The 19,208-nt window shown below is 43.8% G+C and overlaps 1 protein-coding gene across 1 annotated transcript in view; it reads left to right on the forward strand.

The window, feature by feature from the left end:
* VWDE (von Willebrand factor D and EGF domains) overlaps nt 1–19,208 on the forward strand; it is a 69,709-nt gene that overhangs the window by 2,989 nt on the left and 47,512 nt on the right. Inside the window, exons 2-3 of the mRNA XM_024206098.2 lie at nt 7,827–8,011; nt 15,093–15,324. Of these exons, the coding sequence (XP_024061866.2) occupies nt 7,827–8,011; nt 15,093–15,324 (417 nt within the window). The remainder of the gene's footprint in view (nt 1–7,826; nt 8,012–15,092; nt 15,325–19,208) is intronic.

The following is a 19,208-nucleotide window of genomic DNA, read 5'->3' on the forward strand; positions in this document are numbered from 1 at the left end:
GCAAATATTTGCATATTTCCCCATGAGTGTCACTGTACTGTTTTTCATCAGAAAATATGTGCTATAGTACCTAGACAAAATAGGAGAGTTTGAGTTTCTGGAGCCAATTTTCCCGATATTGGTTTTTGTAATTTTGTAAATTACGCCAATGTAGCTCCAGTGATTTTAACTGAATTATTTCTGTTTTGCATCTATGAGAGAGGAGAATTAGGTTCCCAGTCTGAATTTTGGATTTCTTTATTTTAAATTAAAGTCAAGTCTGTGATGTTAGTCTACTGTGCAGTTTTATAGTTTAACTGTAAGATTTCTTTAATTAAAACAAATAGTTAAAATGTAAACTTTCTACTAAAGTACTTAGTCTTACTAAACATGATAAGATTTTTTAAATGTCCCTCCCTCTCCCCCAAAAAAGAGAGAGAGAGAACAAAGATGAATCTTTTGATGTATCTGAATGTAATGCATTCCATCAGGAAAAGATGATTTTTCACATAATGGCATATTTTATTATATTGCAAATTAAGCTCTTGAGGTTACTTCTTATTTTCCTGGAGTGTCATTTTGTGACTATTGCAAATAGGTTCCTCCAATGGCATGTCTTAATTTGTTTTCAATATCTATATATACAGGGCCGTCCCTAGCTATTCTGGGGCCCTATGCAGCCCCCCCCCATGGGGGGGCAGGCCTCTGTGGGAGAGGAGCAGGAGACTGTCCCCAGGCCTCCGTGGGGGCGGGGCGGGGCTGTCTTGGGGGGCATGGGGGAACCACCCCCCAGCACTCACTGGCGGCGCGGCTGGGGCCAGGTCTGCACTTCTTGCCACCGGTGAGTGCACGCCCGGCCATGCTGCAGAGCTCAGGGGATTGGGGGCGGGGCTGGGGTGGGGAAGGCATGGGGCAGAGGCGGAGCAGGGGCTGGAGCAGCTGCGCTGGTGCCCTACGCAGCTGCATACTTTGCGTGTGGGTAAGAATGACCCTGTATATATATTTGCACATTTGTATATTAAAACATTTCCTACATATGCCCCATGATAGGCAGCGCTGGTAGTGCTGCCTATAGTTTAGGTTGCCTGACACTTTCCATTATAAGACCCTGTTTTCAGTTGCTTATAACTTTGCCAGTTTTAACTTTTAGGGTTGAAATTTGCCAGGTGTTGGCCTCAGGCAGAACTTTTTTGGAAAGTTTCAGCAAAAAGGTTAATCTATTTCTGAGAACAAGATTAGAGGAAAATGTTGTTTGGCCCATGTTAAAAATATTTATAACTGTTTAAGTGAGACTCTCTAGTGTCTCCATGATTTGGAGCAGGCAGTTGAAGTTTGGCACAGAAGGCAAGTCACCATGGTGTCTCAAAGTGACTTTTTCTGTCCTTGTCAGAATCCATCAAAATTTGACTGAGTTATAAGCCTCTGAAAATTACTGTTTGCGCAAGCTCAGTTGAGAGTTTTGTTAGTCTCTGGGCAGCAAAATTCTCTAAGTTTTCTGTCTGTACTGAGCATGCAGGGCCGGCTCCAGGCACCAGCAAAGGAAGGAAGTGCTTGGGGCGGCCAATGGAAAGGGGCGGCAAGTCCGGGTCTTAGGCAGCAATTTGGCGGCGGGTCCCTCAGTCCCTCTCGGAGCGAATGACCCGCTGCCGAATTGCCGCCGAAGAATGAAGCGGCACGGCAGAGTTGCCCAGGGCTGCCCAGAGGATTCAGGGGGCCCCGCCGCCAAATTGCCGCTGAAGACCCGGCACTTCGGCGGCGGGTCCCGGGGCAGAAGGACCCCCCGCCGCGGGTCTTCAGGGCACTTCGGCAGCGGGTCCCGGAGCGGAAGGACCCCCCGCTGCCGAATTGCAGCCAAAGACCCGGAGCGAAAGAAGCTCCGGGGGCCTGGGCCCCCTGAGTGAGTGAAGGACCCCGCTCCAGGGGCCCCGAAAAAACTCTCGTGGGGGCCCCTGCGGGGCTTGGGGCAAACTGCCCCACTTGCCACTCCCCCTCCCCCCCCCAGGCGGCCCTGGAGCTGCCGCCGAAGTGCCGTCAATCTTTTTTTTTCTTTTTTTTTCTTTTTCCGCTTCGCTGCTTGGGGCAGCAAAAAAGCTGGAGCTGGCCCTGTGAGCATGGTTCACCCCTTCAGAACTCTGTGCCAGCCACACTGAGCATGTTCTAACAAGGGACTTTCATTGTGCCTCCTTGCTGCTAGGGACACCGTGGTGCCAGGTACTGGAATTGGGAGCAAAGAAACTCTCTCCTGTGCTTTCAGTGCTCCCCTGTTAGGACTTATGCAGAAAGTGAGAACTAAGGGGAAGCAGCCTGAAACAGATGCAGAGGTAAGGAGAAGAGTGTGGGAAGGAAGACGGGGCAGGTTAGGTGGTTGGTAGGAGGAACAGCAGAAGAGTCTCATTTGTAGAGAATATGCCCCTCAAGAATCCTGAGTTCAATTTCAGGTTCTGCAGGGCTGACAATATCGTCAACAAATAGCTGTGAACCTAACTGGCAAAGTGTGGGTTTAATCCCCTTCTAGTAGGGTGACCTTACATCCTGTTTTGGCTGGGACAGTCCTACTTTTAAGCCCTGCCCTGGCTGTCCTGACTTCTTTTCCAAAAGGAGGCATTTGTCCTGTTTGTCCTTGCTGACTTGATCAGTTGGCAAGCGCAAACAGGACAAATGCCCACTTTTGTCAAAAGAGTGGGGTGTGGTGCAGAGGGGGTGAGCGGAGATGCCAGCCCCCAGCAGGGGGGGAAGCAGTGTTCCAGCATGCAGGGGCCCCTCCAGAGTGTTCCAGCACTTAGGTAACAACCTCCTGACGGGGCTCTCGCAGGGTTCCAGCAACTGGGCAACAGTATGGGGGGGGCTTAGTCAAGTGGCTGGTGGTGTCCCATTTTCTCTTTGGGAAATATGGTCACCCTACCTTCTAGTGACTGTTCCACATAGAGAATACAGCCTACTATTGTTATCAGTTGATTTGCTAGTTCCAGTGGCAGAGGTCTGTGCTGTGTCTCTAAAGGTTCCAATCCTGCTCATGACCCATGATGGAATTTGTTTTTTCAGTTTTCTTTTTGAAAAATTTAGGAAATTATGTACACAAGACCTCAATCCCTGTGTTAAAAGAATGTTAATGTTGCAAAGTCAAACACTAAAAGACAGAAAACGCCAGAACTGAAGTTGCCCATGCAATTACTGCTATTGTTTCTATAGAGCTCATTGATATAGAAAATTCCATGAGGCAATGAATAAGTCTATATTCAGTGCAGGGTTTGGATGACATGAAGTAAATAAGGTTTGAACCCACACATTGAATAATGAGGATAAAAAACACCCAACTATTGAATAGATACCCATGCGATGAGCGCCATCCATCCTGTGTAATGAATTAGACAGGGGTCCTGTGGAGTAAAAAAGGGATGTGATTATATAATTAAGTGGGGTACCATAATGCATAAGCAGAAGGGGGCAGAATTAAGGTTGTATGGGCTGAGCGTGTTTGAAAGTCTCACCATTAGTTTAAAAGTCTTTAGGGTGAAACTAACTCCTAGGCAAAGGTTAAGCACTAGGCCATGCATGACTGTGTAAGCCATATGTAGAAGTCTTAAGCGGATCTTTAGTAGAGCTGGCCAGAAAAAAAATTCCCACTGAAAATTTCGACTTTTCATTGAAAAATGGAAAACTTTGAGCCAACCCCCCTCCAACCCTCCAAATTTTCCAGCTTTCAGCCAATTTTTTTTCAATAAAAACTTAACATTTTCATCAGAAAGCACTTTTCACTAACACATTTGTTTAATTGAAAAAAGTTGTGTACGTGAATAGCTGGATCACATTAAAAAACCATATGCATAATGCTGTGAACTAAGTTAAAATATCCATTATTATCCTATCTTTATTTTAGGATTAATGATCCTATGACCTTTTGATAGGGAAAAGTTTATAATTACTCTGACACTATGCCAAGAGGTAGAAGTGATATGCATAATCAATATGATATACACATATCAGATTAAGATTTCAGTAAAATGAAAGGTTTGTCTGATGTGTAATTTGACTCAAACATTATACTTAGTCATGGAGAAGATAATTAGTACTATTTGTAAGAGAAGAGATTCAGTTACAGAAAGGGAACCACTGAAGGCACTGCCACATTGTGTAGGTAGAAGAAAACATAAAAGATAGAAGACAGAATGAAAATTCTAATTATGGTTCATGAGCTACTTACATTGAAGCCTGTTTAGAGAACATTTGAATAAGAGACATGACTGACCTTTGATTCTCACAAGGGTTTCCCTCAAATTCTGATGAAGGATAAATTCTCAATAAGGTCATCCTGTAGGGACATGACTAGCCTACAGGCTATTCCAAGCAGTGCAAAAAAACACAGTAGTGACATAGTCCATCACATCCACTTCCATCTGCACTTAGATGATGGAAGATAAAGCTATTGTTATCTGCTTGAGTTGCCTAAAGGCATAACAGATTAAATCACCAGTCTTTGGAAGACTGTAGGATCCTTATATTTTGCTTGAAAGAGATGAGATCTTTTGTTCCACTAGGACATCTTCTGCATTAGAAAGAGAGGATTATGTGATTTGGGAAGCTTACTCACAAGTACGTTTATCAAAACAGTGATATGAAAAACTTTTATTACCAATGCCAGAGTGAATTAAATGGATACATTCTTTTATCCTATATATCTCACATAGAATATATATATATCAATATGAGCTAATTGCATCATACACCCTGCAAATAAAGATTCAACAGATAAAGATACAAAAATTGAAGAAACAGTTGTGGTTCACACTGCTAGTATTCAAATGCCAGATCACCTCCACTCCATTTGCTTGGTTTATAGTTCTACTTGACTTATGGTTCTAGTATGGTGAGTATTAAGATTAAATGTATGAATCCATATAATAAGAAACACCTTAAAAATTGGCACCAACTGGTGCCCTTTTTAGTAGTTTCACAAAAGGCAGTCTGCACCACTCCTAAAGATTATTCTTTACCTCTTCTGTGGGTAGACAGAGACTGTCTATTGCTGGCAGTATCAATCTGGTATTTTTAATAAGCAATATAGTTTTAATTTTTTTAAAGTTAAGATATTTTCACGATCTAACTTCCTTTCTTAAGAAAGAGCAGCCATTCACAGATTTATTATATATGGTTTTATCTGTAGAAATTCCATCAACAAGAACCTTCTTACCTTTAACAGATCAGCAAAGCCATCCCAATGTCTCAAGATCAGAAGCTCAAAGCTTTTATTGTTTTATTTCCTAGAAAAGTTTTTACCTTTTTAAAAGCTATGGTTAAAATTTCCTGCCTTTCGTTGGTTTTAGTAACTGCAGTTTTAAGACTCTGAGGCTAGAACATCACTTAGATGTGCAAAAATATATCCATGCCTGTGCATTCACAGTTATATTTACACTTACTACAATTCAGTGTGTGAGTCAGATAGACTTTTGTGTATGTAATTAAATGTCTACCCATTTCCACACCCAGTTGTGGTAATTGCCTGCACATATATGGTGTTCTTGTGCAATTTTTACATGTAGACCTCCAGTTCCCTTTGGAGTAATTTTGCTCATCATATATGGGTTTCTGGCTATCGTATGTCAGTTTCAGTTGACTACACTGTGAAATGATAGATTGTGTGCAAGGGACCTTTGGAGAGTCCTTAGTTCTGTTGGAGTAAGATTTTGACTTTCCTATTATATTCTTGACCACCTTCTCCTATTTAAAATTAAAAGGTTTCATATACAACAAATGAATTATGAAGTTAAAACCTTGAGCAAAAGTGCTTTTTGCAGTATTTACATAACTCCATAATTCTTTGAGCTAGGCTTAAAGACTAACATAGTTATCAAATCATCTTTGCTGTCCTCAAAGGTAAGAAAACAGCCATTATAACACAGATACAATTAATCATGGCAAAGAATTGTGCTAACACATGATTAATTTTGTAGTGAAAACAGACCCTTACTGTATTTGACAACTATAACTTAATTTGGCACTAATGAGACCAGAGTTTTGGGGCCTGATCCAAAACCCATTGAAGATAATCGAAATACTCCCATTGACTTTTATGAGCTATAGATCAGGCTCCACTTCACTTCACTTCTCAACTCCTTTTCCTGTTTACACTGGGTTGGAGTTGCCCACAATTTCTCTTGGAGTTTCAGTCCTTTTCTCTTCAAATATCTCTTGACAGAGTCTTTCCATCTTATTCTTGGACTTCCACATCCTTTCTTGCTTTTTTCTTCCTCCCATGCTTTCTTTCCTGATTGTTCTTTTCCCATTCTTATCACATGACCACCCCACCTCAGACATGTGCTCTCCAGCCTATCTGTCATTGAGAGTTCCAAGTTCATCTTCCCTCTAATTTCTTCCATACCCTCCGCTTGCCTGCCATTCTCCTCAGTCTGTTATTTTCAACTACCTGTATCTTCTTTTCTTCCATCTCCGTAAGATCCACCGTTTCCAAACCGTAGAGTAGGCAGAGACAAATACACACCACACAGCATACACTTTTCCTTTCAGTTTGGTACTGGTCCCAGAGTGCACCTGTCATGTTTTTTACTTCCATCTATTCACATTGGATTCTTCTTTTCAGTTCTCCAGATCTCTTCCTGATGGCATTAAATGTACTTCCCAAGTACACAATTCTTTCTTTTGATTCAACTTGTGTCTGGAAACTTCAATCAACAACTCTTCTTCCACCTTCCCTACTTGCATAACTTCAGTTTTCTGTGTGTTTACCTTCAAACCATGGTCTTCAAACACGCTCTGATACCATATTTATCAATTCTCTTTGCTGTATGTATCATCGGCATACATCAGTTTTCACTGTGTCTCCACAGGCTTGGTTCTCCTACTAATTAACTCCATAACTAGGATAAAGAGAAGTGGATATAGCACACTGCCTTGTTTCAATACCACTGTCACCTCAGAATTTTCCGAAATTTCCTTTATTGTTAGTACCTTAGTTGTTGACCCTCAATACAGCTTCACTCCACTTCATGACACCTCCCTCCCATCCATTTCAATAGTCCAAACACCAGCTCCCATGGAACCAAATCATATACTTTCTCAACATCAATATAAGCTATATAGCAGTTACACTCTTTGTTTATTATTCTTTCAAACATCTGTCTCATTGCAAATATTGCATCTGTCATACTTCTTCCCTTCCTAAGGCCATATTGCTCCTCTCCTATATTTTACTCTACCTTGCACCTTAACCTTGCCTCCAGAGCTCTCTCAGTGACTTTCAGAGGCTGACTTAGCAGGGTGATGCCCCAATTGGTGTTTGTATCCCCTTACTCTTGCAAAGAGGCACAATCAATTCCATTCTCAAGTCATGTGGTATCCTAGCTTGATCCCAGCAAACATGTAGTAATCTATGAAGCCACTTTACTCCAATATCTCCAACTGTCTTGATCATATCAATAGTTATCTTCACCAGTTGCTTTACCATTCTTCATCTTATTCAGTGCTTCTTCTGTCTCTACAGAGATCAATACCTTTTGAGGCTTCCCCATAATTGTCAGGGTTACATACACTAGCAACTCTCTCTTCTCATTTAACAGCCTTTGAAAATATTCTTTCCATACCGCTTTAGGGTTAGTTACCACACTGTTCTCATCCTTCACACATAAAGATTTCTTCATATCTTCATGTTTAATTGTTCCTCTTTTTTGCCAACCCAAAAACCAATGGATCAGGCCCCAAGTGCAATACAATTTGGCTAGCAATACTGTAGCATTTTCATGTTTTCTAGTTAAGAGGATTTAAAACCTTCTATAATAATATTTGTTTGACAGACAGATTATATCTTAAATATTATCTTATATTTGTTTCCACAGCTCTTGAATGTTACCCTGGTGGACATCAGATCCTTCAGAGTCCTTACCGGAGCGTTGATTTTGATTCATCACAACTACAGCAATCAGCTATTCAAGATCTCATATGTGACCATTCACTAACACCAGGATGGTACCGCTTTCTAATATTTAATAAGCCAGCTGAGATGCCAACCAAGTGTGTGGAGGTATTGGTACACCTGATTTTGTCTTTGAAACATAACACATGATTTTTCTTAAAATGTTCATAATAGGATAGGTACCTATCAAATGGAAAATAATTAAGAATACTTATTAATAGGACAGAAAGGTGAAGTCATAATCTAGCTAGCTGAAAGCTTGTGCAATGCCAAGCAGGCTAGAGTAGGAGACCCACAACTACAAGGACATCACATCATTAATGTACCTCTGCCCAAAAACAGAAGAGAAAGGAGAGCAAATTAAATTAATTTTGTAGCATTTAACCAGCTGAAATTTACAGCCACTACTAAGTGGGCTTTCTTGATGCTAGTCTATTCAGGGATATTAAGGTTTTTAAACACAAATGTAAGGCTAGTGGTTTACTTAAAAATATTCAAAGCAGTATACATGATTTTAGCCCCTTGATTCCCCTCATAGTGGGCTGATTTTAAAATGTACACTTTAGGAGGCGATATTAGTCATAAAATGTTGATCTAATAAAGCTAACGTAAATGAGAAAGAGCTAAGATTAGTTTGTCTCTGACAGCTAACCACATCAGATACAATAGTCATCCTTAACTCTGAATTTCCTAGGTTTGCAATGCTTGTTTTTGAGATGATTACAACATCTCTGTAATGTTTTTATCCTTAAGTTACTGCTCTCACCCGTAACTCCATCTTAACAGAATTTTGTCTTGGAATTTCCATGGTCTTTTTAAATTAAAAATGTCACAGTAAACAAGAAAAGAGAATGCTACTATGTGATATTTCTTCTAATGATTTGAAAATATGTGGTATCAACTTTAAAACTTCACAGGTACACCAATGCAGAATAAAACAGCCATAGCACGCTGGCTGGTTAAAAGGGATTTATAGCTGTTATGTGTCTTAAGAGCAGCACAAAGCAGCTGAAGTGTAGCAGTGATTCTGACTCTTCATTTGCAATTGATTTATTAGTGTAGAGGGCTGTGTTACAGAGACCGATGTTATATGGAAGGAAGGGCAGGGGAAACTCACTCTCAGAGCCTGATGTCTATGGACTCCTATGCTCATGCCTCAGATCCCCCAGTGCTGCCTTGGTGTAGAGCGGAGCCAGAGCAGCGGCATCATGGGAGGCTTTTCAAGCCCTGATCCCCAAGCTAGTATACAGCTATGGTTTAAAACAGTGGGTCAGGACCTCAAAGTGGGTCAGGACCCCATTTAAATGGGATCACCAGGTCTGACATTAGACTTGCTGGGGCCCGGGGCTCAAGCCCAAGCCCAAGCCCCACCTCCCAGGGCCAAAGCCAAAGTCCAAGGGCTTCAGCCCTGGGTGGTGGGGCTCAGCTTACAGGCCTGCCACCTGGGGCTGAAGCCCTTGGGCTTCGACTTTGGCCCCCCTGCCCGGGGCAGTGTGGCTTGGGCTTTGGGTTTGGCTCCCCTGCCCAGGGCAGCGGGGCTTGGTTGGGCTCAGGCTTTGTTCCCCCCTCCAGGGGTCGCATAGTAATTTTTTTTGTCAGAAGGGGATCGCAGTTCAATGAAGTTGGAGAATCGCTGACAGAATCTGTAAAGAACAGTGATAGATGAGCCGTGTCATCTACCAATGAGAACTCTTGACATATGTGTCAGTGTTCCTTACATCACTAATTCATTATAACCAATAGAATTGTTATCTGCAAATTAGCTATGGAGGAGGACTGGTGATTGTTACCTCTGCTATCACAATGGCCCCGCTTAAGACTTACATGAGCAGTTGACCTTACCCTGTCTGTAGCCCATGTAGTCATAGCGACTATAAACAATGATCACTAAGGGTATGTCTACACACAATTAAACACCCACGGCTGGCCCATGTCAGCTGACTTGGGCTCACGGGGCTCAGGCTGCGGGACTGTAAAATTGCAGTGTAGACATTTGGGCTTGTGCTGGAGCCCGAGTTCTGGGACCCCACGACTGGGGAGAGCCCCAAAGCTCAGACTCCAGCCCAAGCCTGAGTGTCTACACTGCAATTTTATAGCCCTACAGCCTGAACCCTGCAAGCCTGAGTCAGCTGACCCAGGCCAGCCAGGGATGTTTAACTGCTGTGTACACATACTCCAGGAGCCTAATTTCTTCAAATATAACTTGTGCACAACATTTCAATTAATATTAACCGTGTAAAATGTTTGAAGTTTCTGCACTACTCCATTAACAAGATCATTCAGAACAAAGAAAAGATACAGTAGCTAAATTTCTTAAAGGACACATTTAAGATTAGGTTTAACACGAACTAATCAATTACTTGTAAATTCTCCGTACATGTATTCTGTTTTCACAACTGTAAGTTTGGGGGAGGATGCACTGTACTTCTCATACATTACAAAGCAGTTGAATCCTTGCTCTAAGTTCAAACTGGAACTCAAGCTTAACTGTGAAGCCACGACCAGCATCTCCATAATAAATGATTTCTAAAAAATAACCTTTGGTATGTTTAAAAGGGTCACTTACCCAGTCTGGCATTAAGATACCTATGCAACAGTTTCTCCTCCCTGGGATCCTTCTGTAGCCAGGCTCTAAGCCTGTTCTCTGGCACCTTCTGCCAAGACTTACCTAGGCTCCTTCTCCACCTCCTCCCCATATCAGGGGTGCTGGAACAATTTGTATAGTGGGGGTGCTGAGAGCTATTGAACCAAACTAAACCCTGTGCATGATGGAAACCACTTCAAGCCAGGGGGTGCATCAGCACCTCTAGCACCCCTAGTTCCAGCACCTGTGCCTCATAGGGAATCCCCATTGGTTATGGAGGAGCCTCCCCAGCACGTTGCTTTCCTCCTAGCACTCCACACTGGATTCCTTACAACAGGAAGCCATCACTGGTCTTTCTCCAGTTCCTGGAGTGCCTCCCACAACACTGTTGTTCCTGCCAGCTCTCTTTCCACACACAGCACAGGATGTAGCTTATCTCTCAGCAGGCCTAGCTGTCAGTCACATGTTTTCTGGACTGTCACTCCCATGATGTGTGGGGTAAACTAGGCACAGATGAAGTTGGGCCCAAATTCTCCCCAACGCTTTGACAGTACGTTGATTGGACAATTGCACATCTAACTGCCATAGTTGTGCAATTGCACGTCTAACTGCCATAGTTGTGCAAACAAACAGGTATTCACCCAATTTTTCTGGTATATTTTCAGAGGCCAGTTTGAAAATTTAAACCCAAATATTTAATTTAAAAAGAACCCACACTTTTTAAAAACATATACAATCCAATATAGAGAGTGTCAGAGCATAACTGGTAGGTTGAAAAAAACCTGGCTCTTTACCTAAGCAGCACGTCATTTATAAACGGTGTTTTCTACACTTACTGCAGAAACACATCTGTGTATATATATCTAATCTCATGGCCAAAATAAAACAACTCAAGTAAAAAAATGAAAGTTTATGTAGAAAATTTCTTTAATTTTAAGTCCCTCTGACTATTAGAAAACTTTTAATTAAAGCTACAATGAACTCTTTGCCAGAGATTCAAACTCTGCCAAACACTCTGTTCCAGACTTTCTTTAAAGCAAAATCTCATCTCACAGAACTCTGTTCACCTGATAAATTAATGTTGGGCTCATGACCTCCTAGATTCAAGAGAGAAAATTTCCTTCTGAGATCATGATCTTCTGTGATAGGCTTGTGAGTCTGTATAAGAAAAAATTCTTTGTAGGCCATCAGAGTTCACTCTATCTGGAAGTCATCTGAGGTAAAAGGTGATCCCAGATCCTGCTGGAAAAGACCAGACTGAGACTTCTCCAAAGTTCATACAAACCTCAGAATTTCAGGTTCATGATCTTCATGTGAGTTTTTTCCAAGTGCTAGTTTTAACACCACTGCACTAACTCTTCAGCAGCAAGGTGGTTTTCCATTTTAATTGTAAAATGAATGTTCTGGAGAAAGAGAAAGAATAATATACCTATGTCCTCAAGGTGTTTCTTCTCAGATATCTTTCAATAGCACACCATATATAGAGAGGGGACCTTTTAACATGAGTGTTTAGTCTGGTAAACTCAGAACCATTACCTTTATTATTATTATTGCTATTATTATTTGTATTGCCATAGCGCCTAGAAGCCCTAGTCATAGACCAGGGCCTCTTGTGCTAGGTGCTGTACAACACAGAACAGAAAGTTGGTCCCTGCTCCAAAGAGCTTAGGCTTCTCTCATGCTCCAATTTCTTTTACTGTAGTGCAGGGGTTCTCTACCTTCATTGCACCGGGACCCCCTTCTGACAGCAAAAATAACTATATGACCCCAGGAGGGGGGACCAAAGCCTGAGCCCGCCTGAGTATGACATTAGAATCTAAAGATCCCAAATGAGAGTGGAGCCCCTTTGTTCTAGGTACTGTGCAAACATATAATGAGAGATAATCACTGCTCTACCGAGCTTGCAACATAAATAGACATGGTAGGCAAAGTGGTGGAAGAAAAAACAGAGGCACAAAGAGGTGAAGTGTCTTGCACAAGATCACACAGCAGATCTCTTGTATTAATTTAGATGGAATATATGGGCGAAAGGTGTTAACATAACCCAGTCACTCTCCAACACTAAACAGTATTAAACAAGGTTTGGCATTTGGCTTACAGAGACCTCTGTCTGCTTATTACCATGCCAAACACATCATTAAAAATCCTTCTAACCTTTTATTAAAGATACAAAACCAAAGGAAAAACAGTTAACAAACTTGAAAGTAAGACTTTATTCTTAACTTTATACTTTGTTCCCCTTCCCTTTCTCTGGAGAGTTTTTAGAATGAAACCCCCCTGGTTTGACAGTCTTAGATGGTATCATAGGTGGTAATAATTGTCCTTTTGAGGAAAAGAGAAGAAGTTTGGTTGAGATGAGCCAGAGTTGTTGTTGCTCTTGTTAACGATCCCATTTCTGAAGATGGCAAAACAAGATAGATTCAAAAGGGGGAGAGGAAAGAACTGTAAAGACAGAAAAAGCAGCTTCTGTCTCTGATGTTGACTCTCACTTGTAACCTCACTGTTGAAAAAAACATGGGCTCAGTACATGGTCATATCAGCCACTCCGAGATCTGGCAAACTTGTACCAGTATCAGGCTGTTTAGAGAACTGCTTTTAGCTGCCTTCTTGGTCACAGACTTATGGCAGTGTTGCAGAACATGCAGTCTTGCCCAGCTAAGCCAGACTCTTGTAACACAGAAGGAAAAAGGAGAGAGAGGAAAGAGACAAAATAAGGTAGGGAAGGAAAAGGTCACATGAGGGCGGGAGGGAGACAAAGTCTCACATCCCAGGCAGTGGTTGGGGTTTATCTGGAGCCAGTGAAGTTGGAGATTTCCTCTGGCTTCCTCTCTCTGGCCTGGTCTTGTCAGGCATTACTCAAGATTAGGGTGAAGAAGATCCAGGGTCCCAGGAAGTAGTGGGGCTGATGAAGCTCTCTCCAGTAGCCAGTTTTTCTCTCAAAGTCTCTTTCTTTAAGGACCCCAAAAGGGAGTGGTGAGTGGAATAGCCCATCTACTCCTTATTTTGTCCAATTAGGCCTAGTTTCAGCCACACCAGTTTTGGTTCACTGATTTCTGGTTCCCCACTTCTCTTGTTTACCACAATCCCTGAGTTATATCAGTAGGCCTTTCTGTCTTGCTTTTGCACCTTTTCCCATCAATATTTGTTGTTCTAGGTTATTACAACATCTTATTAACTTACACTCACTTTTTGCAGTTGAACTCACAATTAGGATAAATTGGTATGCCCAGTTATCACAATAGGTCAATGGCAGAGCTGACCTTTAAAATTCTTCAAAAAAATTCTTCAAAATTCTTTCTTCTTCTTCCAACTAGCACGTCCTCTGTTTGATAGCCAGTTTTAGCATGTACCAACCCCTTGTATATGGGTCCCTATATCATTCAGACATTTGCACATCACAGGAATTACGTCGTCTGCTTTTGGTGAGCAGATGTAGAGCACAGGGGTTCTTCTTCATGTGTGTGGTATGGCAGCCCACATCATCTCACAATCTGCCCTTGGCAGCCTTACATGTATATTAAGCAGGAGGACTGATAAGAGTGAAACTTGTGCGGACCCACAGGTGAGAAAAGCAATTTATGCCCAGTAGAATCGTTAGTTAGATGAAGTATAGCAGAGCTTAAAATGTATGTATAGGCTTCTCTATGGCGCTCATCACTGTAGTATCAGAGTGCCTCTTAACATTAATGAATTTGTCCTAACAAGAGTGCTGTGAGGTAGGGAAGCACTGTTATCCCCATTCTAAAGATGAGGAACTGAGGGACAGAGTGATTAAGTGACTTGCCCAATATTTGTGTATATTGTCATAGGCGGTGAGTTATATGGGCCCGTGGTGCCCATGCTCCACCAATATTTAGGAACGTGGGCCCGGCTCCACCACTGTTTGGGCTTACCGTGCTTTTGGGGGGCTTCAGGGGGATGCAGGGTCCAGGGCAGCCTGGTGGGATTGGGTGGGGCCTGGTGGGATTGGGGGAGGCCTGGTGCCGGCAGCACCGAGCGACCCAGCCCCAGCCCTGCCCACCCCACCCCGCCCCGCCGGGTCCCAGCATCGCTCTGGGGAGGGGGCAGAAGCCGGAAAGAGGTGGGGCAAGGGCTTGTGGGAAGGGAAAGGGGGGCAGGGAGGGGGCAGAGCAGGGGTGGGCTGGGGCCGGGTTGCTCGCTGCTGCCGGTGCCAGGCCCCCCGCTAACCTCCCAGGCTGCCCTGGACCCCCATGTCCCCCTGAAGCGCGGGGGCCCCCAAAACACAGGGCCTGGGGCGGTTGCCCCAGTCTGTCCTATGGATGGGATGGCTCTGCCTGCACCCCGCGTCCCCCTGAAGCGCGGGGTCTGGGGCAGTTGCCCCAGTCCGTCCTATGGACAGGACGGCTCTGCTTGGACCCGTTCTGGGCACCACCAAAAATTATACAAACCTGGCGCCCATGTATATTGTGTATTTGCATTCAACTATGTAAAAACACAACACACATTTTCCATGTGGAGATGAATTCCCCATTTACTAAAAGCTGTTGCAGTAAAATAATTGAAAGCATATGTATCTTGCATTAAACACTAGAGCAGCTTGGTACTGTATTAACTATTTTAAACTGCTTTTCTTTGGTGCTAAAGATGAATCACTGTGGAACTCAAGCCCCTGTCTGGTTATCTCTAACGGAGTCAGAATCCATGCCTCCACCTGGTGAGATCAAACAATTAACAGCTTGTGCAACATGGCAGTTTTTCTTCAGCACTACAAAAGACTGCTGCCTTTTCCGAATCCCTGTCAGTGTGAGGAACTGTGGAGAATTCTTTGTTTATTTGCTACAGCCCACTCAAGGATGCATGGGGTATTGTGCAGAAGGTGAGGAAGCTCATCCTATCATTCTACAAAATCTGTGTGTGTGCTAGTAAATATCTCTTAATCATTTTTTTGATTTAGCATTCATTATTTTAATGTGTTTTTCCTTGTTTGATTTGGCATCTTATTGAGTGTAAACATTTGAAAATGAAAACATGCATTTTAAAATTTTCCTGTAGCCTTTATTTGTAATATTGATAGTGTAGATCAATAATTTGTTGAGATATCATGGTGAGATAAAATTATATGTATGAATATATTTTGTTGAGTTATTGGGTATTTAAAAATACAAGAAATTCAACTTCGCATATATCAGTTATTAGTGGTTTGATCCACTAATAAAATACCTTATTTGTCTTGCTATAACTATATTTTTCTTTCTGAAGAGAATGCGCATTTTATAAAAAAAAATTAAAGTTGGAAATACCAACAAATAACAAATGTATTTGTATAAATGGGGCGTAAAAGAACTGGAAAAGTATCTTTGTAGAGTTCCTGTAAAGACCACCTGTTTGTTCCCAAAGGAATTGCAACTAGGGCCAAATTATCAAGTGTCTGCTAGTATCCTTATTCTGAAATTAGATTTTCTAGCACAGATGCCTATGCTAGTACAGAACCCCATCACATGGGCTACAGGGTCCTGATTCAGGAAAGCACTTAAGCATGTGCTTAAATTGGGGCCTAGATTTGTACTATCAATTTTATACAGTCTTTTTGCAGATGCAAATTTAAAGGCTGGGTTAAGGCCACTTTGAAAATTTGGTCTTTAATGTCATGTTCACAAAAACTCTGATTCAAGTGATTTTGGATAACTAGGGAAAAAGCTGGCCATATCAAAGTCTTAGGCCTGGTCTACACTAGGCGTTTATGTCGAATTTAGCACCGTTAAATCGAATTAACCCTGCACCCGTCCACACCACGAGGCTATTTAGTTCGACATAGAGCTCTCTTTAAATCGATTTCTGTAATCCTCCCCAACGAGAGGAGTAGCGCTAAATTCGAAATGGCCATATCGAATTAGGCTAGGTGTGGATGGAAATCGACGCTAATAGCTCCGGGAGCTATCCCACAGTGCACCACTCTGTTGACGCTCTGGACAGCAGTCCGAGCTCGGATGCTCTGACCAGCCACACCCCGGGAAAATTTGAATTCCTTTTCCTGTCTGGGCAGTTTGAATCTCATTTCCTGTTTGGACACCGTGGCGAGCTCAGCAGCAGTGGCAAAGATGCAGAGCTCTCCAGCAGAGATGGCCGTGCAATCCCAGAATAGAAAGAGGGCCCCAGCATGGACTGATCGGGAAGTCTTGGATCTCATCGCTGTGTGGGGAGATGAGTCCGTGCTTGCCGAGCTGCGCTCCAAAAGACGGAATGCAAAGATCTACGAGAAGATCTCTAAAGCCATGGCAGAGAGAGGATACAGCCGAGATGCAACGCAGTGCCGCGTGAAAATCAAGGAGCTGAGACAAGGCTACCAAAAAACCAAAGAGGCAAACGGACGCTCCGGATCCCAGCCCCACACATCCCGTTTCTACGAGGTACTGCATTCCATCCTAGGTGCGGCCGCCACCACTACCCCACCACTGACCGTGGACTCTGAGGATGGGATATTGTCCGCGGCCGGTTCCTCCGACATGTTAGCGGACGGGGAAGATGAAGAAGGAGATGAGGAGGATGAGGCAGTCGACAGCACTGGCACTGCTGATTTCCCCGACAGCCAGGAGCTCTTCATCACCCTCACAGAGATCCCCTACCAACCGTCCCCATCCCTTACCCCGGACACAGATTCAGGGGAAGGATCAAGCAGTAAGTGTTTTAAATATCTTAACATTTATTTATAACAGAACTTGCATATTTTAAATATTAACAATAGCTAAAGTGCTTTCAAGTATGTAAACTTTTATTTATAACAGAACAGGAAAATTTGAAATATTAACAATGGGTAAAGTGCTTCTAAACATGTAAACAGGAAAGTGCAACAAAAAGGGGAATCTGAACAAAGGGTATCATGATTACTGTGTCTTTGGCTGCTTCAATGTATAGTCCGAACCATTTTAAGAAAATTCAACAATGTCCGCTTCATGATTACACTGCCCAAGACGCTCCACTCTTTTGTCCCTCCAAGGGCACCTAACCCAAAAGCTGGTCGATGTGTCCGGGGATAGAGGCGAGATCCCCCGGGGAGAACTCCTCATAGGCCTCCTGCAGGTGTCTTTCCCGCCTAATTATCAGGTTCTTTGGCAGGGAGAGCTTATTAGGCCCCCCGTGGTATGACACGTTTCCCTGCCACAACGCCAGCAGGTATTCGGGGATCATGGCCTTGCACAGCATAGCAGCAAATGGCCCCGGTTTCTGCAGGCTGTCCCGCAGCATCTTCTCCTTCTGGCTCTCCGAGACCCTCAGGAGGGTGATGTCTGGCATGACGCCCTGCTTTGAATTAGGTAGGGGAAAGTTAGTATTGGGACTGCTTGCCCGTTCCTTTACAGAACTGCAACCGCCGGTTTACAGCCACGCGGTTTACAGCCGCGAGGGGCTGGGACAGGGGCAGAGTTCATGCTTGCAGGATTGCTGCCAGCAGAGACTCGCATTGCTTTCTATGTGAAAGGAGGCCAGTGCCACTCTTAAAGTTTTAAGCAGCCACAAGTCTACGGCTTACCATGTTTGACAGCTAGACAAAGTCCGGTGTCCTGCCCCGCTCCTCAGCTCGCCACAGCAAGACCGCAGGCACTGTAGGCAAGGGCCGAAAATTCGACCTTGTCCTCAGTGCACGTGTGATAGGTGCTCTGCATGGTCTGTTCACAGAGCAAGACTATGTTCTCTGTTCACAGATACATTGATCTGTCTCAGGAATTCACTCCCTTTTTCCAATTCCCACAGCCACATCTGCCCAGAGGCTAGCGCACATTAGGAGGAGGAAGAAGAGGACACGGGAAGACATGTTTGCTGAGCTAATGGGATGCTCCCGAGCACAGGCAGCCCAGCAGACACAGTGGAGGGAGAACTTGTCCCAAATGCACCGGGCAAACATGGAACGGGAGGAGAGGTGGCGACAGGAGGACCAGCAGGCGACTCAAACGCTGCTTGGACTAATGAGGGAGCAAACGGACACGCTCCGCCGCCTTGTGGATGTTCTGCAGGACCGGAGGCAGGAGGAGAGAGCCCCGCTGCAGTCTCTCTCTAACCGCCCTGCCCCGCCACCAAGTCCCATACCCCCCTCACCCAAAGTCCAAACATGGAGGGGCAGCAGGGGCCGTGAAAACTTTCACTCCACCCCAGCGGACAGCTATAGCAGTAGAAGGCTCTCATTCCCCAAAATCTGAAAAGTCCTTTCCTACCCGCCTCACACAAGACCCCGTCCAAGTTTCACCCCCCCGTTCCATGTGTGGTTGTTAATAAAAAAATACGTTTCTGTTCATTACTGTTTCCATCCTCTTCTTTTGGAGGAGAGTCTGTCTGAAGGGGGGGGAAGGGGCTTGGTAATTAGACAGGACAGTCACCTTTAGCAGGGGGCAGGCCCAGCAGCAGGGCACATACACAGTGCAGTGACTAGTTACCCTGGTCAGTCTGGAAGGTGGCTTTCATGTTCTGGGGGGGAGGGGGGGTTGCTCTGTGACTTTGTGGCGGGGGAGGGCAGTTTAGAAGCATCATTAGCATCACAACACTAAACCCAGGTTTAAAACATTCCCGCGAAAACAGTAATGAAGACAACGGTGTTCATTAGCAAAACAGAACAGATTTTATTTTTTGGGAAGGGGGTGAAGGGGGTAACTGGGTAAAGAAACTGAGGCAAGTTCAGCTTCTGTGTCCACAAACTTAAAAGTCACTGGGTACCCTGCTCAGTCCTGGAACTGGCTTTCAAAGCCTCCCGGATGCACAGCGCGTCCCGCTGGG

The sequence above is a fragment of the Terrapene carolina genome, unplaced genomic scaffold (genome assembly GCF_002925995.2).
Source record: "Terrapene carolina triunguis isolate 2854851 unplaced genomic scaffold, T_m_triunguis-2.0 Scaffold84, whole genome shotgun sequence".
Taxonomy (NCBI): Eukaryota; Metazoa; Chordata; order Testudines; family Emydidae; genus Terrapene; species Terrapene triunguis.